Source organism: Mercenaria mercenaria, chromosome 5 (assembly GCF_021730395.1).
Source record: "Mercenaria mercenaria strain notata chromosome 5, MADL_Memer_1, whole genome shotgun sequence".
In the NCBI taxonomy this organism is placed as follows: Eukaryota; Metazoa; Mollusca; class Bivalvia; order Venerida; family Veneridae; genus Mercenaria; species Mercenaria mercenaria.
Genome location: NC_069365.1, coordinates 70,763,051 through 70,789,768, shown reverse-complemented (window position 1 = coordinate 70,789,768; position 26,718 = coordinate 70,763,051). Strand labels below are relative to the sequence as shown.

The following is a 26,718-nucleotide window of genomic DNA, read 5'->3' as shown; positions in this document are numbered from 1 at the left end:
GCTACCCAGAGATCATTTGTGTGAAGTTTCATCAAAATTCATTCAGTGGTTTTGGAGGATATACTGTTTGAAGAAGTGACCACGCCCTCTGGCTGCCATGTTTTTTTTCACGGATCAGAAAAATGTGAACAACATTTATAGAAGGTCACACAAGAACCATTCGTGTAAAATTATTTCAAAATCTGGCTAGCAGTTTCACACAAAACATACATATTTATATACGTATAGGGAAGTGACCACGCGTTCTAGTGGCCATGTTTTTTTTTACGAAGCCCGCCCACTTAGCTCAGTAGGGAGAGCGTTGGTCTACGGATTGCGGGGTCCGAGTTCGATCCTCAGGCGGGGCGTATGTTCCCGTGACTGATAAACAACATTGTGTCTGAAATCATTAGTTCTCCACCTCCGATTCATGTGGGGAAGTTGGCAGTTACTTGCGGAGAACAGGTTTGTACTGGTACAGAATCCAGGAACACTGGTTAGCTTAACTGCCCGCCGTTACGTGACTGAAATACTGTTGAAAAACGGCGTTAAACCCAAAACAACGTTTTTTGACGAATCGGTATAATTTGAATAATCTTGGTAGAGGGTCACACCAGGACCATTTGTGTAAAATTATTCTAAAATCAGGCAAGCAGATTCACACAAGATTTTTAAAGTTTCTACTATATACATATAGGGAAAAAGTTACCATGCCCTCTGGTGGCCATGTATTTTGACGATTCAAAATATTTTTAACAATCTTGGTAGAGGGTCACCCAAGGACCATTTGTGAAAAATTCCATGTTTTTTGACAAAATCAAAATAATTTGAACAATCTTGGTAGCAGGTCAATCAAGGACCATTTGTGTAAAATTATTCTAAAGTCGGGCCAGCAGTTTCACACAAGATTTTTTAAGTTTCCATTATATACATATAGGGTAACGTTACCACGCCCTCTGGTGGCCATGTTTTTTGACGAGTCAAAATAACTTGAACAATCTTGGTAGAGGGTCACTTGTTTGGAATTATTTCAAAATTGGACCATCGGTTTAGGAGATGTTGTTTTGAAGATTGTGCAACCAAGCGGAACCGTTTGAACAACTTTTGTAGAGGACCATCCATGTCAAGTTTCATCAAAATCCATTCAGTGGATTTGGAGATGTCTTTTAAACAAAACTGTTGACAGACGGACACAGCGTGATCACAATAGCTCACCACGAGGACTGCTCAGGTGAGCCAACAAGAGAATATCATAAAGTTCCAATCTACATTCATTCAATGGGGTGTAATCAAATTCATCATGAGCGGGTGCTTAATATGTAGATCCAACAACCTTTCGTGAGCCAGATTGATTGCTTCCATACAGAACAGAATTTTGCACACCATGCAAGATTCAGAACCCCTACCCGTTATATGTCAGCAAGCCCACTACCACAAACAAAATAAAATCATCTTTAGCTCTATGCAAATTTTTTAGTGAACTTTAAATATAACAAAAATAATTGCATTTTATCAATTTATTTGAACATGATATTTAGTATATATTAAGAAAAATCTAACTCATCTTCCCCTACGCAATACCTAAAACAGTATATTCCTCTAATAAATAGTTAAACACAATTTCACAACAGATTATAGATATATGGCAATCGGACACATTTAACACTAAATATACAGCACATGTCAAAAAGCACTTTATATTTAAAGATATTTAAAGTAAAACATTTTAGTATGCATTGCCTTAAACACTGATAAACACCGGTATTTCATCAAAATTTAATGTATTAAAGTGTAAGGCTACTGTTTTAATAACAAAATTTATTTGAAACAGATTTTAACAATGCATAATGTACATGCAATCTTGTATGAAGAAAAAAGACAAGTATTTGTGGAGAAGATCTGTAAAATGGATACAAGAAAAGCATCTTGGCAATTTACAGAGAATAAATTAAAGTTATTACCAAGTTTCACTTCTTAAAACATGAATTAACGAGTATAAATGATTACAGACTTGAAAACAATCTCTAATGAATGTTAACATAAAGCACTTTACATAAGAGTTTCATCAACAGATCTTTTTTATCAGGTATAACACTGGAAAATTAAGATCCACACATCAAGCACTCGTCTTTGTTCTGCAGCGAGCACACCATGGCTGACATGTTCTCTTCCTGTTTAACCTCTGCTACATCGCTTTTGGTCTCATCCTTTGCTTTGTTCATCTGAGCCAGTTTTGTTTTATCCACAGTGAACTGAATGGCCTGTGCTGCAGGTTTTGTTCTCAAGTAATACATGCCAGTTTTCAAACCCTGAAATTCATATAGAGTCATCATGATCACAGTAAAATCACAGTCTGTTCATAAAATCCCATGTGGAAACTTCTGGTTTTACAGTAAACAAATTAATGCACTTATAAGTTCATTTTGCTTTATGACCTTGTAGAAAGGACGAATCTGTCCGAAGTTGTCTGTCAATTGGATTTATTCTTTACCCGTTTTTAGATTTTATTTTACATAATTTTTAAGAGTTTTCTTTCTCAATTTGGTAACAGTTTTTTTTTTTTTAAATATTGCTGCATAATACTCAATACTGTTTTAACTTTGTGAGTCACTCATTCAACATATATAAACCATCATGAACACAATCTTTATTCTACTTACCAAGTCTGCACTTTACAATTTACTTCTTTTCATTTGTTGAAATACATCCTAGTGTTTTTTTAAAAATTTTATTTTAAGTCATTTTAATAAATAACTATTTTTTACCCAATTAATATACAATAATGGTGTTATATGAAGATTTAAGTTATATATATATTTTTTTCTTTTCGGAACTGTTGGCAAACTAAAAACTACTTCAATATACTTTACAATCTATAAACAACTTACCAGTTTCCAGGCATAGAAGTGCATGCTGGTTAATTTGCCATAGTTAGGTTCAGCAACGTGGATATTAAGTGACTGGCTCTGATCAATATAGGCCCCACGATCTGCAGCCATTTTGAGCACTGTCTTCTGGGATATTTCCCAAACTGTCTTGTATAAACTCTTTATGTCATCAGGAATACCGTCAATATTCTGCAAATTGAGAAAACAATCAGTGTATATTTTAGACAATATTCGTAACAGTGTATTTATTATACACAAAATAATAATGTATTTTATTCTTCTTTACCAAAGAGGTATGTGGGTGGTACAATGATGGATTAAAATGGTGTGGAAGGAGTATGGTGCAAGAACTTAAACTGTACTAGTTTGGGGTATTTTTTTTAACAAGAGGGCCATGATGGCCCTGTATCGCTCACCTGACCTATTGACCTAAAGATCATTAAAATTAACAGTCTGACCAAGTTTCATTAAAATATGGTCATAAATGCGGCCTCTAAAGTGTTAACTAGCTTTTCCTTTTGATTTGACCTGGGGACCTAGTTTTTGACCCCACATGACCAAAATTCGAACTTGACCTAAAGATCATCAAGATTAACATTCTGACCAAGTTTCATTAAGATATGGTCATAAATGTGGCCTCCAGTGTTAACTAGCTTTTCCTTTGATTTGACATAGTGACCTAGTTTTTGACCCTACATGACCCAGATTCAAACATGACCTTAAGATCATCAAGATTAACATTCTGACCAATTCTCATGAAGATACAATCATAAAAGTGGCCTCTACAGTGTTAACAAGCTTCTCCTTTGATTTGACCTGGTGACCTAGTTTTTGACCCCAGATGACCCATTATCGAACTCGTCCAAGATTTTATTGAGGGTAACATTCTGACCAAGTTTCATTAAGACTGGGCATAAATTGTGACCTATAGTGTTAACAAGCTTTTCCTTTGATTTGATCTGGTCACCTAGTTTTTGACCCCAGATGACCCAATATCGAACTCATCCAAGATTTTATTGAGGGTAACATTCTGACCAAGTTTCATTAAGATTAGGCCAAAATTGTGACCTCTAGAGTGTTAACACTCAAACTGTTGACGACGGACATAGGGCGATCACAAAAGCTCGTTCAGGTGAGCAAAAAACATTAATCATCTAAGTGGTGTAATCGCATTTTCTGATAGTGTTGGTAGATAGCATCTTCCTCATTAAGAACACTACTATGCACTAGTAACTGTAATATAACTTGATTAATGTAATTTTGTTTTTGGAAAGCTTTTCTGCTCCTCTGTATGCCCCTTATTCCTGTAGCCCTAAACAATTGGCATGTATTTTTCCTTTCCTGATTATAATCAATTCTGCTTTTAGCTGCTATTTGTAGGCTTTAATGTCACACATCGTATGACCTATTTCCCTGCTCTTGATGTACCTCATTTGCTTCTCAAGGCATTATTTCAGGCAAGTCTGCCCTTTGATAGACTTACTGACATTCCTAGAGTAATCTAGGAAGGTTCCTCACGTAAATTTACAACCGTTGCAGATTTTGAAATTCTTCATTCTCACAAAGTGAAAATTTGTGGGATACTGAAAGAGCAAGAAGAATGAGGTTTGATACCTGTATAGAGCCACCATGGGCAATCATCAAGTTCTTCATATCCTCGTTCCACAGGCCCATCTCTGTTAAGTCCTTCAACATGTGGTGATTCACAATCTGTCATACATATACAAAATGTGCAATTGTTACTAAATATAATGAAAATAAGCTCAATAAATCGTAAAACACATACTTAAAATGATCTATCAAACGCTACACACCTGCTTATAATACAATGCATCTACAAAACTCAAGTACATATAAGACACTATATAATGTAACAACCCTTCTATTAACGACTTTATACAGGGTTTTCCCTCGGTTTTTTTATTTGGGAGTCCATGGACTCCCATGGCTGCTAATTTAAGGGTCCCTAATAATTTTTGGGGGTCCACAAATTACTGATCTTGAAAAGGGACATTATTACTATAAAAATTTACCCTGAAACCGAATGAACTTGTATCTTTTTAATTTAGATAGCAGATGATTCAATATTTCGGAATGGCATCTTTCAAAATGACATGAGCTTCTCAATTCAGACCGATAACAAAAGGTGTGATACTCTTTTAGTTAAGTTCAAATAGCCAGTAATTACCGGCAATTAGTGTGTCACCTCGTGCCCATTATGTTGTTCACAGTTTGATCTCGGTTAAAGATAATACTCAATCCTTAATTAGTATCATAATTTTTTTGATTTATTTATATTTCTTACATCAAAATACTTCTAATTCATATGAAATTAATTTTGTTTGAAAGAAAAATAAACCGTTCGATCTTTTACGGAACGTAACGGCAATCTTAGATTTTAGCGGTGACAGTTAGCGCGGAGAGTAGTTTCCCTTTACCAAAATGGCGAACATCGGTAACAAAACTTGTTTGAAGTTGGAAAATTGTCTATACCCAAGTATAAATGCGCACACACGATTCGGGGGTGGTCCCGGGGGTCAAAAAACTGTGCATTATACATGGGTATCTGCGCAAAGGTGGCTTAAGTGCAAAGGAGTTTTGTGACCGATTTTGCGGGTCCATTGGACGCAGAGGCACTGAAAAATGCGAGTTCAAAGCAGTAAAAGCGCGTCAGGGACGCAGAAAACCTGCGTTCGGGAAAACCCTGCTTTATAGTTCATTTACCCAATTCCCCCCCCCCCCCCCCCCCCCCTCCTCCCAGTAATAAAGCTCCTGAGTGAAAATGCCTATAACCTTTAAAATACAAGCCGTTTTTAATCCAATGGTAGCAGACTTTATAGTCTTTCTTAAACTTCTGTATAAGGCACTGAGGGCAACAAATTCTTGTTTGTAGTTTGATCAATATAATACAATAGAGTTATTATACAATAGTAGTCAGCGATTGCTTTCCTTCTTTATAACGTACCCCTAAAAGGACCTTTTCCCAATTGAAAAATGCAATCTTTTTTCCCAATTATCATCCAAAAATTCCCCAAATGACCAAATTAAGTTTGCATTTTGATGATTGCAGAAGGAAAACTTAGTTACATTGACATTCACCATGATTTAACCATTCAAACAGTTTGTTTGATATTTACATAGAATTAAAAGAAGCATTCTAAATTTTGTTATTAATTAACTATAAAAATTCCCAATCTGAGTAAAAACCCGCTATTTTTCCCAATTTATACGGTACCGGACCTTTTTCCAAAAGGGAAAAAAAAAATCACTGGTAGTTGATCTGGGATGCTGTATTTAGCTCGAGTATATTTTGCCAGGACGGATCACTCGTACGCAAGCGACGAGTGTAATATGACATGGCAAAATCCACGAGGGCCTAATACAAAATCCCAGATCTAGCTTCTGCTATAATGACCCTTTTATTATATGCCTCCACTTTTTTGTTTGTACTTTTATGAAACGAAATCTTCATTGTTTTAAAATTGATGTTATTTTAACCGAGTGTAATTTTTGTGTGCGCTATTTATAAAACTGTTTCAGGTCATACATATCAAATGAAAGTAGTCTGGCAAAATACAATACAAAAGGTACAATTAGGATTTGTTTTTTTTTTCTACCTGGTCATATTTACTTGTGAAATACAAGTCATCTTTACGACAGAATTTACGCGGGTATATAATAAACATATATATTGCAGTGTCAGTAAACTGTGGGTTCAAAGCGAGGTTTTAAAGTTAATGTATAAAACGAAGAAATCTAACCTCAGTTACTCCTCGTAACAAATTTCTCCAGTGTTTAGTACAGAATTACATGCAGCTGAAACTGAATACTACAACAACATACTCTGTACGTCTGCCTTTATGTCAACCTTTAATAAACATTTCTTGCATATAATACACACCTGAAATTCTCCAGACAGCACTCTACGCGTGTAAATGTTGTTAGTGTATGCCTCAATAGATTCATTGTTTCCAAGGATCTGAGCTGTGGACGCTGTAGGCATCGGAGCAAGTAATAAACTGTTCCTAACACCATGTCTGGAAAAACAGGAAGTGTTCAATTAACGTGCGTAAAGTAAATATCAAACCTATTTCACAAGATATAAATCAATATGGTTCATTATTAAATGTGAAATCTATGTTTTTGGGAAGACTAGTTTTCATCGACATCCTGTTTAAATTGAACACAAAAAGGTACTACTTACTTTAAAAATTCTTTTGATCACAAAACTCTTTTAAAATCATTTTTTCCACTTTAGTTTACTCACATATTTTGAAACATGAATGCAAAACTTTTAATGTATATTGGCTAATATATGTAACCCAGGCTTCAATTAAACCCCCTTTGTTTACATAAACAATCTTTAATAAAATCATGCAAGACATTTATATCCTATTTTGCATACATTTGCTTTGATAACACAAAAATATTATGTTAAAATAGTCATGTCAGCATAATAACTGCTTACAAACAGCCTTAAATTGTAATTGAGCCATGCCATGAGAAAACCAACATAGTGGGTTTGCGACCAGCATGGATCCAGACCAGCCTGCGCATCTGTGCAGTCTGGTCAGGATCCATGCTGTTCGCTTTCAAAGTCTATTGCAATTAGAGAAACTGTAAGCGAACAGCATGGATCCTGACCAGACTGCGCGGATGCGCAGACTGGTCTGGATCCATGCTGGTCGCAAACCCACTATGTTGGTTTTCCCATGGCACGGCTCGTATAATAATGTGCTTACTTTGCAATCCTGGCTCTGAGACTTGGCCAATCTAACCTGTCTGTATCTTTCACACCCCACATATCATGCTGTAAAATCTGTAAACAGAATTTTAAATATATTTCTATGTATGTTATAGTTGTCAGTACATTTCTTTTCAACATAATCAAAAGTAACAAGTACTGCTAACACTGTGAAATCATCTATTTTCTTCCGCATGAAATTTCATTGTTTTGGCCTAAATGGCTATTTTATTTAGGTATGCATTTGTGGATTTTTTATCTTGAAAGATAAAATGGCAACTTTTATTGGTTCACTGGAATTCAATTTCCTGAATCAAATCAACTAAGAAATACACAAAGGTTAGTCCCCAACAAACATCTAATTATTTCATAGTACTTGCTAAATAATAGTTATGTTAGGTTACACTCTTACGCAATCTTAAACAAGAGGGCCATGATGGCCCTATATCGCTCACCTGTTATCATTGCACTTGAAGACAAGAAGGTCCTCAGAAAAAATATCTAAGTCCACAAAGGACAGGAACAACAAAGAGAAGAAATTTAACCAAAAAGAAAAAAAATTCTTACAAGGTACAGATATGTCAAAATACACCTAAAAATTGGAGGTACCATCCATGTTGTACCACAGAAAAGTGGTCTCGGTTTTTCCCTACGGCCAATAATAAAAAAGTAACTAAAAATAAGCTATTTATAGTAACGTAAAAGGGAAGTAATTAAAAAAAAAATTATTGTAAGTGAAGAAAAGAAGGATCTGCCAAATAAATCTGTTGACATAAATGAAATTTCAGATCAGTATCTTCATTAGTTACGGAGATATACCCATTTTAATTTGAAATAAAGGGAGGTAATTTGCCATAAAATCAGTCCATACTTATCTACCCTGACTGGCTCAGTCCAACTAATGACAATAATGAAATTTCAAATAAGTACTATAAGTACTTACTGATATAAATCCATTTTGATTACAATCAGGGGAGGTAATCAGATATAAATAACTCTGAACCTACGCTTGGATCTGATATGTCATGGAATCCAAGAATTATTGTTGTTGAGGTTATTTTGGAAGTTTGTATCAAATAAAACCATAAATGAAGTTTCTATATGGCTGCAAAAGCCAAAATAGCCAATTTTGGACCTTTAAGGGGCCATAACTCTGGAACCCATAATGGGATCTGGCCAGTTCAAGAAAGGAATTGAGATCTTATGGTGATACAAGTTGTGTGCAAGTTTGGTTAAAATCAAATCATAAATAAAGCTGCTATTGTGCAGACAAGGTCAAAATAGCTAATTTTGGCCCTTTCAGGGGCCATAACTCTGGAACCCATAATGGAATCTCGCCAGTTCAAGACAGGAACCAAGATCTTATGGTGATACAAGTTGTATGCCTATTTGGTTAAAATCAAATCATAAATGAACCTGCTATTGTGCAGACAAGGTCAAAATAGCTAATTTTGGCCCTTTCAGGGGCCATAACTCTGGAACCCATAAAGGAATCTGGCCATTTCAAGAAAGGAACCAAGATCTTATGGTGATACAAGTTGTGTGCAAGTTTGGTAAAAATCAAATCATAAATAAAGCTGCTACTGTGCAGACAAGGTCAAAATAGCTAATTTTGGCTCTTTCAGGGGCCATAACTCTGGAACCCATAATGGAATCTGGCCAGTTCAAGAAAGGAACCGCGATCTTATGGTGATACAAGTTGTGTGCAAGTTTGGTTAAAATCAAATCATAAATAAAGCTGCTATTGTGCAGACAAGGTCAAAATAGCTGATTTTGGCCCTTTCAGGGGTCATAACTCTGGAACCCATAACGGAATCTCGCCAGTTCAAGAAAAGAACCAAGATCTTATGGTGATACAAGTTGTGTGCAAGTTTGGTAAAAATCAAATCATAAATAAAGTTGCTTTGTGCAGACAAGGTCAAAATAGCTAATTTTGGCCCTTTCAGGGGCCATAACTCTGGAACCCATAAAGGGATCTGGCCAGTTCAAGAAAGGAACCGAGATCTTATGGTGATACAAGTTGTGTGCAAGTTTGGTTAAAATAAAATCATAAATGAAACCTCTATCGTGCAGACAAGAAATTGTGGACGGACGACGGACGAAGGGTGATGCTTTGTCATTTCTGTCATCCTATTACATATCACGGTCACACCATATTAAAACATCTATGACCATGTTTTAATATTTGAAGGGTACTGTATATCCTCCACTAACATCATTCTTCTAATAAATGCCCCTTCCTCCGACACACTCCTCCATGTTCTGACAGTTAATTTAGGTCACATGTGAATACCAGCACTGTTCGAATTCATGCATTAGAAGTTGGCTTTACAGTTTATCATTTAGGGCCTTTATAAAAACCCTCCTTTTGCAAACTGAAACTAAGGAATATACAGTACAAAAAACCATCGGCACACTTGGTATGGACATTGATAAAATCAGGTGTCGTAACACACTTACTCCTTTGCTAACTGGAGAACCCTGGTAAGTCTCATAAGGTCCCAACTTCTCTGCCAATTCACAGCTTGCATCCAGCGCAGCGTAATAAATTGTCTCAAAGATGTCCTTGTTCAGTTGTTGGGCTTCTGGGCTCTCAAATGGGTAACGCATCAAAATGAAGGCATCTGCAAGCCCCTGCACACCTATACCAATAGGGCGATGTCTCATATTGGATCTTTCTGCCTGTAAAAGAAATCAGAAATATTTCTTTAAAAACTTCATTGCAAACATAAAATTTAATCTTTCTCATATACTTAATGACTTCCTGACGATTTAATAACCTTAATCAAATTAAGCCTGTATATGCCTCTGGTTGTAATAAAGAACGTGTGATAAATATTGTAAAAGTTTCTAGTAGGAGTGACAAGTGATTGTAAATCAGCATTCATGACAACTATTGTCATCTTTCCCCACATGAATAAGTGGTGGAGAATGGAAGACAATCTTGATACCATATAACACATACCTCTGGTACTGGATAGTAGTTGATATTGATGATCTTGTTGAGATTCCGAACTATCACTTTTGTAACTTCTTTTAACTTTTCAAAGTCATAGGTCTTGTCTGGACGGACATACATGTTCAGAGCTATCGATGCCAAATTGCACACTGCCACCTAAAAGTTTCAATATAAAATCAAAAAGTGAAAAGTATCACTGAATAATACACCCAATATATCGCTCTATTTTTATGGCATCTGAACTTGTCTGTACTCCTTACATAATAGTATATAGTTTCCCCAAACTACCCAATGCATAGTACTTGAAAATTCTTCACCTATATACCCTGAGCAGCATTTTGATTAAATGAAAATATGCATACACTTAAAAAATAATTCATTTATTTTATTTTGTTGGGTTCAATAACGTCGCACCGACACAATTGTAGGTCATATGGTGACTTTCCAGCACTGATGGTGGAGGAATACCCAAGGTGCCCCTCCGTGCATTATTTCATCATGAGCGGGCACCTGGGTAGTACCACAGACCTTTCGTAAGCCAGCTGGATGGCTTCCTCACATGAAGAATTCAACCCCACAAGTGAGGCTTGAACTCGCATCGTTGAAGGGCAAGTGAAAGCAACAAAAGAAATATATTGCTAGCATAATGATGTCAAAGTTCTTCTGTTGTACCATTCAAAATAGTTTGATTTCATGTCACATCAGTCACTCGACTGGGGAGGAAGACCCATGACTCCTTAAAGAATTATTTCAGGCACCAGCAAAAACCTGTTTAAAACCTACAAGCTTAAAACTGTAAAACAACTGGATCGTTCCCTCACACAATTGGAGCAGGACTAGAACCCTCATAGGAGAGTGGAGAAATATGGTGATACAAAGCAGCCTAAAGCACTCAGCCACATCGACCTCCCACTATTCAATAAATTTTGCCAGTTTATTACATACTCTTACCTCATCTTTACTGCTATATTCCACAATTTCTGTACATAAATTACTACATTTGATGGTTCCAAGGTTCTGCTGATTGGACTTTCGATTACAATGGTCCTTAAACAACATGTACGGGGTACCAGTCTCTGTTTGTGCCTCAATGATGGCGTACCACAACTGCTGAGCTTTTACCGTCTTTCTGCCCTTCCCTTCTTTCTCATAACTGAAAGAAAAATGGACCTTTTGGATTGTGGCAAATATAAGTCAACCTAATAATTTCTGTTCATCTTTCTTGGGTTTCAAGTTAGGACATAATTCAGGCAATATAGGAACATTTCCTACTTTGGAAGACCCTAGGTCACGCGAGGTGCCTACCCCCACATGCACTACTTTAGGCACAAATGAGACCCTGTGCAGAATCACCATCAGTCCACAAGCCAGCTGGACGACATCCTCACACTAAAATCGAGCCAGGTAACTTTTGGAGATATTTGTATTTTTTCAATTTCCTTCCAGCTCCTTACATATACAGATAGAAAACCAATAAAATTTTACCAGTGTAGCCTTCAAATACTATAAAGTACTTCTCAAAACAAATAAAATTAACTGAAATTTTCTGTTAAAAATTCAGTGCAACATTTAGAAGTAAAGAGAAAACTTCAGAAATATACTGGGCATCATTGAAGTTACCACTTAATATATGCCTCTTTTTTTTTACACAATATCGACGTCACTTTTTCATGGCCTGTGCGCGGTCTATTACTCAAAGACCCTATCTGATCATGTCTCCTTACCCATTTCATGACTGTCCGGTGAGAACAGCACATACGACGTGCAATTTCACGACATGAAAGTTCGACGTCAACCATGCAAATGGCCTGATGGCGTTAATCGTGCCTTAAACAGGGCATTCTTAGCAAAGATATTCTGATTTTTTTTTAACGTATTCCTTTTAGTCTGTCGACTAACTTTCAAGTGCGATGAATGATTTGCGATAGAATTTTCGTACACGTCGACATTGCTCGCAAGTCATTTTGCACGTGCAGCCCATGCCTCAAATGGAGTTCGTCAAATTTGACAAATCTTTACATCAGTGATGTCTCAGTTGCGTCAAAAATGTAGTCAACTTATGCTTTTAACACAGTCCAATGCGATTTTTAAAATATAAAGGCCATTAGGGTGGTAACTTTTCAGTGAAGCTGAGTATACCTTAAAATGGCACAAAATTAAAATTTAATACAACTGTATAGTTCCAATTTTTAAGGCTCAATAATTTTCTTCAGCCTGGAATTTTTCCTTGATATGCTGAAAATGAGAACTCGCTCTCTGAATCTAAACTATCTGATGAATTATGGAAAATACCGATTCAAGACAGTTGGTCACCAATTAAAACTCTAAATTGTGTTACAAAGTTTACCTTTCATATAATTTCTCGAACTCCTCTCCCCAACATTCCTGAAGATTCGCACATTCTGCTGGGCACATCAGTGTCCAATCGGCATTGGCCTCAACTCTCTTCATGAACAGATCTGGTATCCATAGGGCATAGAACAGATCCCTAGCTCTCTGTTCTTCCTTTCCGGTGTTCTTACGGCAGTCCAAGAATGTGAATATATCTGCATGCCAAGGCTCAAGGTATATAGCAAAAGCACCAGGCCTCTGAAAATGATATTTAGCGAAACTGAAAATATAAGTCTTCTTTTAAGTGTATTTTTGTAAGTTTGCTCTGGGTTTAGGGCCAATTTCAAACTGTATTTTAGTTATTTAACTGTGGGCTGTCTAACTTAACCAGTTTTCCTGGATTCTGTACCAGTTTTAACCTGTTTTCCGCAAGTAACTGCCAACTTCCCCGCATGAATCAGATGTGGAAGATGAATGACTTTTGACAATATTTATCAGTTGTCACCGAGAACTACTGCTTGACCGAGGATCATACTCAACCCTACAATCTGTAGATCTGCACTCTCTCTACTGAGCTAGGCATACAAACTCATTTCAGTGTATATCAATTTTGCTGAAGATACTAAAAGGCAAGTTCTAAGTCGTAACAAGATAATTTAGGATATAAACTTTCCAGCTTTTGACATTGGAAGAATAGCAAAGGTGCCAATCTGTGAAGTATTTCAGGCACAAATGGACACCCATGCAGCAATACTTATCTTCTGTAAGCTAACTGGATCGTTTTCTAACATGAAACAATTCTTTCAAAGTGAAGTTTTAAACCTACACAGGCAAGGGTCAAGTGATTTGAGCTGAAGCAACCTTGACAAGTGGCCATCAAAAGAAAACCAGAGAAAAGTCAGAACTGACTAATTCTGGCTCTTGGCATATTACACACGGTAAAAAAGTAGTCCTTTTTCAAAATTCAGTTCTTTTTTTTTTTTTTGCAATCTCAAAATCAGAGACAAGTTCGCTGTAAGTGATTTCCAATATACAGCTTTTCCAAATGGATCAAATTACGTGGACTTGCAAATAATTATACCCAACTTACTTTGTTTCCTCCTTGATCAACATATCTCGCAGTATTGTTAAACACCCTCAGCATTGGTAGCAAGCCATTTGATGTGCCATTTGTCTGCAAAAACATTGGGAAAGTATGTGTTTGTTCATGACGAGTCATCAGACTGAATTTTAACTTTATTACATGGATAAGCATAATACAAATTTATTAAAAATTTATTTGACGTAATAATCATTAGACATATACTGTACTTGACAGTGATATTATAGCAGAGAAGGGGGTTTGTTATCAACAAAGGAGCAGGTAGAAGTTGTAAAGTAGAAGAGAGGTCTGGGGTATCTTCCCCTTTAGAACTATACTATCTACAGGAAAAGTTGGTGCGGCTTAAGACTACTACCTGAGGGGGAAATCTCCGACCTATGGCGCTTAATGAAAACAATGATAGTGTCTACGTAATAACAGATTTCCACAAGTCTGAATGTTGATGAAAATTACTATTAAGCCTGCAACCTTGTTAGCATCTTCACTTTTTCTATATTTTTTTTTCTGAGTTATTCTGAAATTAAAAGCAACATGTACAACTTTGCCAACTTTACACAACAATCTTTTTCCCAGAATTTTTTTTGGCCATGACTTTTCCACATCTGTGCAAACTCTGTAAGATAAGCTGTCCAATATATGAATGTGTTCTCACCCCAGCTATGTAACTTCCAAAAGCACGTATATTGTGCACATTGAGTCCTATACCACCAGCAGACTTGGAAATGAGAGCACACTGTTTCAATGTGTCATATATACCCTCTATACTGTCTGAATGCATCGTCAACAGGAAACAACTAAAAATACAAAGTTTCAAATCTATATCAAAGCAGCTACATTTGAAACAAACATGTATATATAATGGTAGGTAGAGTTTGAGGGATTTAATGCAGTCATGTTTCCAGATTCAATGCAAGTACTCACTGGTTTTCTATAACTGACCTCCATCTGATTTAGAGACAGACAAGCTTTTAGACATAATGCTTTTTTTGTAAAACTGAGAGTACATCTGCAGCCACCCTCAACGGTTCAAGTCTGTAAGTCTGACCTATGAACGGCAAATAATCCCACTGGCCATAACTTTGTGATTTTAAGGACATGTATAAACTGTATATAGTCCCTGAAAATTTGCTGAGCTGTATGAACTTAAAGAATGCACATTCAAGCTGTTTCATTACAAATTGTGCTTATTCAACGACAGTGCAAAACTGGACATTCTACACTCATCTGTTAACACTAGCTCACAGTACATCCAGTTATCTCCCTCTGAACATTTTTCACAAACAGACAGTCTCCTAAATACGAACCATCTAACAATTTTCTACAGGCCAACAGATAATAACTTGTGATCCAAAGATTAAGAAAGGCAGGAAACTGTAGCAGTAATGGCACACTGCTTGGTATCAAGGAGCTTGACCACAAGGTCACAAAGGCTCCACATTATTTGGAATTGCCGAAGTCGAAGGTCAGATCAGACAAACGCGATGCTTTTATTACGAGATTTACCTGGAAAGTTGAGGTCTTGTAGTACCAGCATTGAACAGTGTCGGTGAAGCATGGGTAAACCATTTCTCTGATAACAAATTGTACGTCTGAAATACATTTTAATATAAAATTTAGTTGATAGACTGCAAAATAACATCAGTAACAATAATAATGACCCGATTTACCTGGTCATAACATTCTCCAACTACGGAGGTGGCTACTAATACAGTACATAACTATGGCTACAATCCCTTTCTATCACTTGTAAGATCAAGGAATATTTACATTTACTTGCTTCTTAAAGCCATAGATGGCTGCACAGCCAAGTAAACAAGTTGCAAAATTATCAACATGAAAAAAGACTACAAGTTGAACTAGTTCTTCACATTTCAATTATAGAACAAGAGAATTTACCACACAACCAGAGGTACATTCTGTTTTGTTGGGTTTACTGTCGCACCAATATTTATAGGTCAAATTGAGACTTTCCAGCTTTAATGGCGGAGAAAGACCCCAGGTGTTCCTCCAAGCATTATTTCATCATGAGTGGGCACCTAGGTAGAACCATCAACCTTCTGCAGGTCAGCTGGATGGCTTCCTCGCATGAAAAATTCATCACCCAGAGTGAGGCTCGAACTCCCATTGGTGAGGGTCAAGTGATTCGAACGACCATAACCACTCGAGTCACAGTACATTCTGTAACCAAGTGTTTTAAAAACAACTTCAACTGACCTCTATTGCAGCATCTACATCTTCATGATGAATACCGACAGACACTCTCATCAACATGTGTTGGGGACGCTCGACCACTGAAATCGTAATCAACAAAGTGAAAAATATACAATTATAGGATAATGAATATGACAAAGCAAGTACACTACACTTACCCCTTTAATCCTATTGGATGTAAACCAGTCACATCTGACTGGAGAATGCTATAAGAACTACTGCAATGACTCCTTTGAAGAAGTGGTTGGTTCAATCACACAGTGGACTATGACTTGCATAGGTTTGCAAGAGAGCATGGCTCAACTGAACATGTAACTCAAGAAATTCAAGGAAAGTTGGGAACTTTACTGCATGTAGTCAGGGATCGAATTCAACTTTTTTTTCAACTAGCAAACTTTTGCTAGTGCCATATTTTTCCACTAGCAAAATGATGGGTTCCACTAGCAATTATTTAAAAGCTGTTTACGTGCTAAATTTATTAAGTTGTTTTGTTGTTGGTTGGTTTCATATAAAAGTTCACGGTCCGGACAGGTCGGGGACTTTCTGGTTTTTATTATTTGATCACAGGCCTGGGTAGAACCACCGACCCTGCATAAGGCAGACCAAAACACACCTTGATTAAAAGTAACATTTCTAGAAACATACCTAGATTTTGATTACACAAACAACATACCTTGACCATCAATCTTGAGCAAGTACGACCTCTCCAGTGTCTGCAATTTTATTTAGAAGATAAATTACAATTTTATTGAAGGTTCAAATTCTTCACTACATTTTAGTCAATCAGCTTTTGTCAAACATTATTATTTCTCGCATTGTGAAGCATATCTTCACTTGCTTTTATGAAGCATGTACTATTTCTCGTGATGATAAAAATATGTGGAGGATCTGAAAACATTTGGCTAAGTAATTCGTTATTTCTGTAATATGCTCAACCTGGGGACATCTCATTATGTTAAAACTGTGTAATGGCTGAAAGCATCAGGTTTGGTAGCTTCAGAAAAACCTGCTTACATGCAAAACTTTTGTGATACAGATGCAAGTATGGTTGACGGCAAAGCAGGTTTTTTTTTATACCAAGAGAGGAAGGGGCCCAGGCCTGTGATTTGGAGGGGAAAATAGCTCAGTATTTGGGCAAAGGGGAATAAAAAACCTGATGTAAAAGTAAATTTTTTGGGAAAACTGCAAGATTTAAAAGAAATCTTCTGTTAACGGCCAATACCGGTGGGAGAAAAACTGCAAAAGCTCTCCTACTTGAAAAAATTCAAACAGCTGAGCTATAATTAAATAACATTTACCATGATCCTCAAAACAACTTTTAATGACTAAAACACATATGAAGTAATGACAACAGTATTCATTACCTTGAATCCAAAATAATTGTATGTATAGTCCCGATCGTAGATGATAGCAGAGTTCAGCCTCTGAAAAGAAAAAGTATATATATTGTTATCCAGGCCTCCTAGCAGGCCTGAACAAAAATAAAGGTTTTTATAAAGGCTCCAATCTATGGAAATAAAGGCCTTTTAGTGTAAAATATTAAAAAATAAAGAGTAAATAAAGGCTATTTTTGTCGGAATTCTCGTTGAAAACACATAATATATATAGGTATTTACTACATGTATGTGGTCTGGTGAACACAACAGCATTCTGAAAAACTCAAGATGAAAGATACACAAGCAGTATCCTAATAACAACACTTAAAAGGGGGGAAGAAATACAGTAGTATAACCATTACTTGCTTTAAACTGGCACGGCAAGCAGTCTGAACAACAAGAGCTGTCCATAAGACAGCCAAGCTCGACTATTCGAAATATTGTCACAGAAGCTGGAAATTATTACCCAAAATGTTAAATATCAAAAGAGTTTTAAGTTCAAAAGGGGACATATCAGAGTTATGGGACTTGATGCTATCAACTAGTTTTATAACCCCGAAGAAACATGTTAAGTTTCAATTCAATATCTGCATTAGTTTTGGGGATAGTAACTTGCATGTAAAACTTTAACCAGAATTTTCTAAGTCCAAAAGGGGGCATAATTTGCTCAAAATACATGTTAAGAGTTATGGAACTTGACCCAGTGAGGTAGGTAATTGATCTAGAAAAAGAATAAATAAGTTCCAAATCTATATGCCTTTTAGTAATAGCTGTATGTACTTGCACGCAAAACTTTAACCAGAATTTTCTAAGTCCAAAAGGGGGCATAATTTGGCCAAAATACATGCCAGAGTTATGGGACTTGACCCAGTGAGGTAGGTAATTGATCTAGAAAAAGAAAAAATAAGTTTCAAATCTATATGCCTTTTAGTAATAGCTGTATGTACTTGCACGCAAAACTTTAACCAGAATTTTCTAAGTCCAAAAGGGGGCATAATTTGGCCAAAATACATGCCAGAGTTATGGGACTTGACCCAGTGAGGTAGGTAATTGATCTAGAAAAAGAAAAAATAAGTTTCAAATCTATATGCCTTTTAGTAATAGCTGTATGTACTTGCACGCAAAACTTTAACCAGAATTTTCTAAGTCCAAAAGGGGGCATAATTTGGCCAAAATGAAGGTCAGAGTTATGGGACTTGGTGCTATCAACTAGTTTTATAACCTCGAAGACACATGTGAAGTTTCAATTCAATATCTGCATTAGTTTTGGAGATAGTAACTTGCATGTAAAACTTTAACCAGAATTTTCTAAGTCCAAAAGGGGGCATAATTTGCTCAAAATACATGTCAGAGTTATGGAACTTGACCCAGTGAGGTTGGTAATTGACCTAGAAAAAGAATAAATAAGTTTCAAAGCTATATGCCTTTAAATGATAGCTGTATGTACTTGCATGCAAAAACTTAACCAAGGTGTGACGCCGACGCCGACGCCAGGGTGAGTAGAATAGCTAGACTATTCTTCGAATAGTCGAGCTAAAAATATAGGTTTTCAGTGAAAATTACAGGCTATTTGGCCGTTTTAAAGGTTTTTTCAGAAGATTTAAAGGTTTTAAAGGTTTGCTCTGAGATTAAAGGTTTTAAAGGTTTCACTAGGAGGCCTATCATGTAAAAGTATATTTGCAGTAGTGTTTCACAGTTTTATGATAAACCCAAATTCAGTGACAGAAATTAGGACTTTCTGACACTAAGCCCAATTACAGTATCTTAATATGACCTGTGAACCACAAAATTACTAACAAAATAAACATATAATACAATTGAAAACTTTATTTTTTTTTGCTGTTGTTAATACTGGGCTAGTGCCAACTCCAGAGTCCAATAACGTCAAATTCTAAGTAAACATTGACAGAATGGCATTCTTGAGATGATACAACATCTGTACCATCTAGCATTATTATTAAAGCACCTCTGTAGGGCTGTAATTAAATTTTCTGTGATAACACGACCCATAGATTTTTGTGTAGGTAGGCTGTAAATTTTTTTCATCAAACTGTTACTGGCCAGTAAAGAAGTTGGGTATCACCGATTTTCACGGGTTTGTTGTGTTACCACAAACAAATGTTTTTTAATGATAGCCTAGATACTGTCAAGTTGTCATAATTATGATAATGCTAACTCACCTCTGCATTATTCACAATAATTTTGTGAATTTCCTCCGAGATCATTGGGGAGTGCTTCTTTGTTTTAGGATTCACCCATTTATACAGATCATCCATTACATCTGAAATGAATATCCACACATGGGTTACCAATGTTAAAGTATTTTCTCCTCATAACTGCCATATGATGATTTTGCCATTATGCCTTTTGTTTTTGTTGGGTTTATCATCATATTAACACAGTAATAGGTAATATGGTGACTTTCCAGCTTTTCAAGGTAGATGACTTGGGTGCCCCTCCAGGAATTATTGCAGGCACAGGCAGGTGCCTCAGTAGAACCACAGACCTTCCTTACTTCAGATGGATGACTTCCTCACATAAATATATTCTACATCGCAGAGAGTTCCAACCCTCATTGCTGAGTGAATCAAGTCGGCAACCTAAAGTTGGGACCATCTGGCAACAAGGCCTATCATTAAATGTTTCAATCAATACTGATCATGCTGATTGAAAAGCTGAAAGTAAATCATACCTCTGGGACCGGTTTAGACTTTCCAACATAAAACATTAAAACTCTGGCCCCCATACATGATACAAATTACAATGGTATTTTGTCACAGTTATATTTTTTAAGTAATTATTTACTGAAATGTATGAATACGCAACTGAGGTAAAAACCATGGATTTATGGGCTTGTACACACGCAATTCTGTTAAGCCAATACACAATTCAAACAAGAATGATGGGTATATATCAAACTGACTGCGTAAATGATAGAAGCGTATGCCTTTTCCCTACTTTAAACATACATACAAAAAATGTTATCAATTTGTATGAGCCAGTTTCAATTTCTTCATGCGTACCTTGAAAAGCATATTCATACTTAAGATAATCTGGTATAATTTTATCTGAAATGTACAATCGTATCTCGTAAAGCTTAAAAATCGAACTAACCACTGAAGACTTTCTTAGTCTCTTTATGCAAGTTGGACACAGCAATTCTAGCTGCTAGGTGGGCGTAATCAGGATGTTTGGTTGTCATGGTAGCAGCAGTCTCGGCAGCTAAGTTGTCAAGCTCTACTGTAGTCACACCTTGGTACAAACCCGATATCACCTTCAAGGTTATCTGGGCCTAGAAATCATCGAGTTCTAAACATGTTTTGTCATGTATCACAACGAAATATATAATTTTATGATAAATTCCTTGTGTTAACCGATGAAGTATCATAAGAAATTTTAATTCTAATATTAATATATCGAGGCAGGGAAGCTCTCTCAATACTTTTTTTCAACTGTCAAAATAAACTTCTATTTTAAGAGATTTAATTTTTTACCTTTATGATAAATTCTTTGTTGCCAAGTAATAATGTAAACTGGTAAATGAAAGTATCGCAAGAGTTTTAATTCTAATATTAATATTTCAAGGCAAGGAAGCTCTATAAATACTTCTTGCAGGAAATAAAATTATTTCACTATGTAATAAATGTATATAAATTTCTCAATACAGAATTTTTTAACATCATTACATACTGGATCAACAAACTCTGGATGAAGCCCATAACAAAGTTTCTGTATACGAGAAGTAATCTTGTCAAACATGACCTTTTCTTTTCTGCCATCTGTAAATGGAAAAAGAAATAAATAACAATGTCAATAAGAAAACTTATTTTAAAGACTTAATATAGCATCCGTCTTGGAAATAGCACAATGCAAACATCTAGTTAGCAGCTTAGACGGGTCGTCTATTTGATTAAAAGTGTTATACTCTTACCTTTTAATTTACCGATTTCCCTCAATGCGCTAATTTCAGTCTTCGGCAACAGTATTTTCTACCAATTACTAAGATATTTCCGAATAAAAACATTGTGCCGCTATCAGATACGGTACACAACTAGAAAGTTTATTATTGCGGAATGATTTTTAAGAAGAGCGTTTTTAATTTTTATCTCCTTCATAAATAGCATACTAGTATATTTATGTCAATTTAAGATCAGTAATTGTCTGTATTTGGATACATCAAAATTGAAATCTGAACTTAATTTTAGATTCAATATCTCATGATCAGAGGTGCCAACACAAAAGACAAACACGCCCAATTCAAGCAACCCAATAAAACCTACATTTGTAGACCTTAATTTATTGTATTAATCTAATCTTTATTGTTTTTTTTTTACAGTTTATATAATAGATTTCAGAAGATACATAGCTTTTGTAATTATTGAAATTATAACAGTTTTCACCTAACATGTACATTATAAAATATTTGCTTGCAAGATGTAAATGTTTCCGAATTCTGGTGCCATGATGAGTTAATCGTCAATTGTCACTGACATTATAAATCTGAAATTAAGATCGAATTTCAATTTGATATACGTGCACTGCATATATAACCAAATACAGACAATAATTAATCTTACATATTCAACTTAAATTGACAAAAATAACGATATAATTATGGTATCATGAAAATTCGGAAAAAAATCAGTGAAATTCATTCTGTCATTCGGAAATACAGTGCTTTAGGGTATAGCGGATAGCTAACTAATTTTTCCAGTTTTCCAATTCATAGAAATGAAACTTAGTAGTCAGACAGAAAGCAGCTATATTTTTCAAAACATTCAGCTTTTAATAGAAATTCATGTTTTTTCTCTCCATGCCATTGTTTACATATATGTTGATTTAGGGTGTACAGGATAGCTTTGGTAATTTTTTTCCATTTCTAGTTTAAAATCCACATCTAAACCCTTACGAAATGGTAAAAAAGCTGCGAACATACCTATTCGCAGGAAGTATTTGCGGGATATTCGCAGCTACCGCGATTGGTTATATACTAGTTCGCGAGATATTCGCAGGAAGACCAATGATCGCGGCATGTTCGCGAGAAGAACTTAGAAGATTATAATCTTTTGGTAAACTATTACTGAAGAGCTTTTATAAGAGCAGGTAATTGTAGATCAATTAATTCGTACACAGTATGAGTCTGATAAGTTAATTACAACCAGACATTCTGGACATGTTTAGAAGGAAATCTGTGTGCATTACAGACAGTTTTCATAAGTGATTCTTAGAGGCTGATAAAAATATATACTTTTTTGTGGTAAGTCAGAAAATTTATGTTTAATATCTATACTTAAATATCTCAGTTAACATAAGGAATTTTGAAAATGAAATAGATATGCTTAACCTTTTGCAGAGCTGTATCAGATTATCTAAAAAGAAATATAAAACTAGCTTATTTTGACAATTTCTAAGTTTCGTAAGTCTGATAATTAACATGTAAAACAATGACAGATTTGTAGTGATACATATAACTTATAAGTAGTGTGAAGAAAAACATTGGGATGAAATGAATACATGCACTCAGACACTGTTATTTAAATGACAAGTAAGTTAAAATTTAAACATATATATATATATATTATCATTAATACTTTGTTTAAAATGCTCCAAATATGATATGAAAAAGTTCAGACATTGACAATTTGAATTTGTTACAACCTCAGTGTTCAAGTCTATTCAATAAATTTATATCCCAGATTCCTACTAATTTATTTGTTTTTGCACTTTTTCTGTACATCCATTGTTGTACACAATTTCTGTAGAGATATTTGTTTTCAGCTAGTTGGCGGGATGTTCGCAGCAACTAGTTGGCAGGATGTTCGCCGCAACTTGTTGGCGGGAAGTTCACAGCTATTTGTTCGTGGCAAAACTAATTTGCATGTGAAAAGTGAACACGAAACGAACATCCCGCGAACTATTATAGCAACTGTATCAAAAGTGTTCGCCGCATGTTCGCTGAATATTTGCGGCATGATCGCAGCAAGTGTTCGCGGCAAACTGTAATATTTCCTTAAGGGAACAAACTTCCCAATATTTTTTTCACAATAAATAAGAATAATAATGTATTACCTTTTCAAAAACATTCAGCTTTTTAAATTTCTATCAAATACTTTTCATTCACCGATGTTTTTTGCATACACACTGATTTAGTCAGTAGGGGATAGCTTCAATTTTCATTTGATGACGTATGAAAAAATACACAAGAAAAAAATTAAAATATATGTCAGTGTCTTTTTGCATGCCAGTAAAAGAATGATATGAAAATTTATACAATAATTCAAGTCTAAATATAAAATTTACCAAGCGTTCCTCTATACCCTAAAATCGGCTATACCCTAAAGCACTGTAGCTTAGTAAATGACGGATACCACTGTTGCGGAACAACGTAGATGTGCGCTTTGAGGTGTAACGGTAAGTTAACAGGTAAGTCAAGGTTTATCTTACTTCATTCTTGCAATCATATTCCCAGTAGGCATTTGACGTCGGACCCCGACGTCGGATTAACGTTGGATTTTGGTTGGATTTGCAAACCGTTTAGACGTCGGATCCTCATGTTGGCTAGACGTCGCAATCCGACCATTTTCCAACCTAAATCTAACCACTTTTCAACCAAAATCTGACCAAATTTTCAACGTAATTTGCAATCAAACAAGTAATCAACACATGTATTTTATCATCTTTATTTCATATTATGGCGACGTAAGTCTAATACAATAAGTCCAAAAAGTAATGCAGTAATTGAAACTTTCAAGTTTCGTCATTTTTGTATGATTCTTCAACTCCGCCAACATTTCCACCTGAAATGTATAAAATTTGACAGTTTCATTATTTAACATATACAAATATACTAGTGCTATTACTAAGAGCATAATTAATACGTGCCAAACAAATATGTAATATTTTAAATTCTATGTAAAAATTTTCTATAACTTCGTAAAATGTAATTAAATGCAATTGCTTTTTAAAGTAACAAACAAAAATAAGTCATTTTTTAAAAAAAATACGGAATATAAATCAGTATAACTTTTAAAATAAGTATAATTTTTAAAAATCTGTTACTCACGTTGCGGATCCTTCCTTTTGTGTAAAGTATTTATAAACTTGCTCCATCTTACTCCAATAAATATCAAATTACAGGAAGACTGTGTAAACCGATGCAGGCTTATCTCGCGAATGTGTGACTAATAGACAACATGTGTTGAAGAGATCTATGTGAATTTAGAATAATTTATACACGTGTATAGAATGCAATTTTATCTTGAACAGTTTAAAGTTCGTGAAAAAATCCGTCTCTGAAAATAGACAATCTCATGCGATATTGTAACATAATTAATATGTTTGTTGTGAGAATGAATTATTATTAATAAGCGCATGTCCAGGCCTTTATGAAAACAAGTAAATATCTTTAAACTATACTAGCAAAATTATACCAGTTAGTTTTATAACTAAAAACATTTATCAGACTTTCTATCCAACCTAATTCCAACGTCTTCTAGACGTCCAAGTCTGACGTCTATTAGACGTCGTAGATATGACTTTGGTTAGACGTTGGATTCAGCTAGGTCGCAGATGTCGCGACCAAAATCCAACGTCTAACCAACGTCGGTACGCCGTCAGGTGTTTACTGGGTTCTTGCAGATTACTGGTGAAAATATCTTTTGATTAAACTTTACGTAAAGGCTGTATTTTATAATTAACAAAATGACGGTGCACTAGACCTCTGGTCTGCTTGGTCTGCAGCACCGGTGACGGTGCACTAGACGGTAGACCTCGGGTCTGCTGAACAGGTGACGGTTCACTAGCCACTGCCTTACAAATTGTTTCAATAAAGTGATAATGCGACTGTAATGAAATTATTGTTTTAATAATGATTTCATGTTTTTTTCAACACTTAAGCTAAATACAGTCTTTCAATCGAAAGACATTTTGTTTTCCAAACGAGAGACAAGTGTTTAGATCGAGAGACTGTCTCTCAAATTATCCAGGGGAAGTCTCCGACCTGCTAGATTTCAGGGGAAATAACATTTATCATGTTTATGACATGTCAATGAAAATGTAAGACATTTCTTCTGAAAACTTGTCACACAATTAATATACCTCTCTTTAATACAAACATCTTGACTTTCTAAAGCTTCTTTGTTCCGTTTTCCAACAGCAAACAATCTCAAAAACGGCGCCAACTAGTGATGACGACTGTTTCCCGCCGAATAATTTCGGTGATCGATAAAGTTTAAAAAAAGGTAATACTTATTAAGTTTAGGCTTAATTGTACTAAATCTCTCTCTATTCTCTCTCTCCCTCATACATCCGTCATCTCCTATTGGTATTACATGCAGCTGACTGGTCCAAGGCCAATGTCTCTCCTCTGTTTAAGAAGAGCGACAAAAGCAATCCTGCAAATTACCGGCCTATTTCCCTAACTTGTATTTTTTGTAAGTGACTGGAACACATCACAGCCTCTAATATTACCAACTTGAAGCATTTCCAGGTTAACAATATCCTCTATGACCTACAGCATGGGTTCAGAGAGAAAAGGTCATGTGAAACTCAGTTACTCGAACTTGTAGAAGATTTATCTTGAAACTTAATTCAAGGCCACCAGACGGACTTAATCCTTCTGGACTTTTCGAAAGCATTCGACAAACATGGTGTTCAGGGCACCACGTTGCAATGGGTCAAGTCTTTCTTGATTGGCAGGCGCCAATCAGTCCTTGTGAATGGTGAAGCATCAGATGAAGTTCCAGTAACGTCCGGAGTCCCACAGGGCTCCGTCCTAGGCCCATTTCTATTCTTACTCTACATAAATGACCTGCCTGAAAATCTGATTTCACAGGTCCGTTTATTCGCCGATGACACTGCTGTCTATTTAACTGTAAATAGTCCTGCCCAAGAAAACATCCTCCAGCAAGACTTGAATAGGTTACAGTTATGGAAAAGTAAGTGGGACAAGGAGTTTAACCTCTCAAAATGCACAGTTATGAACATAACAAGGTCAAAAAATCCTTTCAAATCAAAGTATACACTCCATGGCCAAGTCTTGGAAACAGTTCCTGATGCAAAGTATCTCGGGGTCACTGTATCCTCAGATCTTAACTGGAATAAGCACATCAATTTAGTCACGCCCAAAG

The 26,718-nt window shown here is 35.7% G+C and overlaps 1 protein-coding gene across 1 annotated transcript; it reads right to left on the bottom strand.

The window, feature by feature from the left end:
• Window positions 1-1,481: 1,481 nt before the first annotated feature.
• On the bottom strand, window positions 1,482-25,812 carry LOC123557554 (ribonucleoside-diphosphate reductase large subunit-like). Its single transcript, XM_053543871.1, has 19 exons — window positions 25,688-25,812; window positions 21,281-21,369; window positions 20,705-20,882; window positions 19,771-19,871; window positions 17,579-17,638; window positions 16,888-16,927; window positions 16,218-16,294; window positions 15,507-15,592; window positions 14,656-14,797; window positions 13,992-14,075; window positions 12,918-13,159; window positions 11,522-11,723; window positions 10,577-10,726; window positions 10,072-10,293; window positions 7,610-7,686; window positions 6,769-6,904; window positions 4,482-4,577; window positions 2,868-3,056; window positions 1,482-2,288 (listed from the first exon to the last, which is right to left on the bottom strand). Exons 1-19 carry the CDS (start codon window positions 25,704-25,706, stop codon window positions 2,082-2,084), a joined length of 2,397 nt encoding a protein of 798 aa, XP_053399846.1. The 5' UTR covers window positions 25,707-25,812; the 3' UTR covers window positions 1,482-2,081.
• Between the last annotated feature and the right edge of the window lie 906 nt (window positions 25,813-26,718).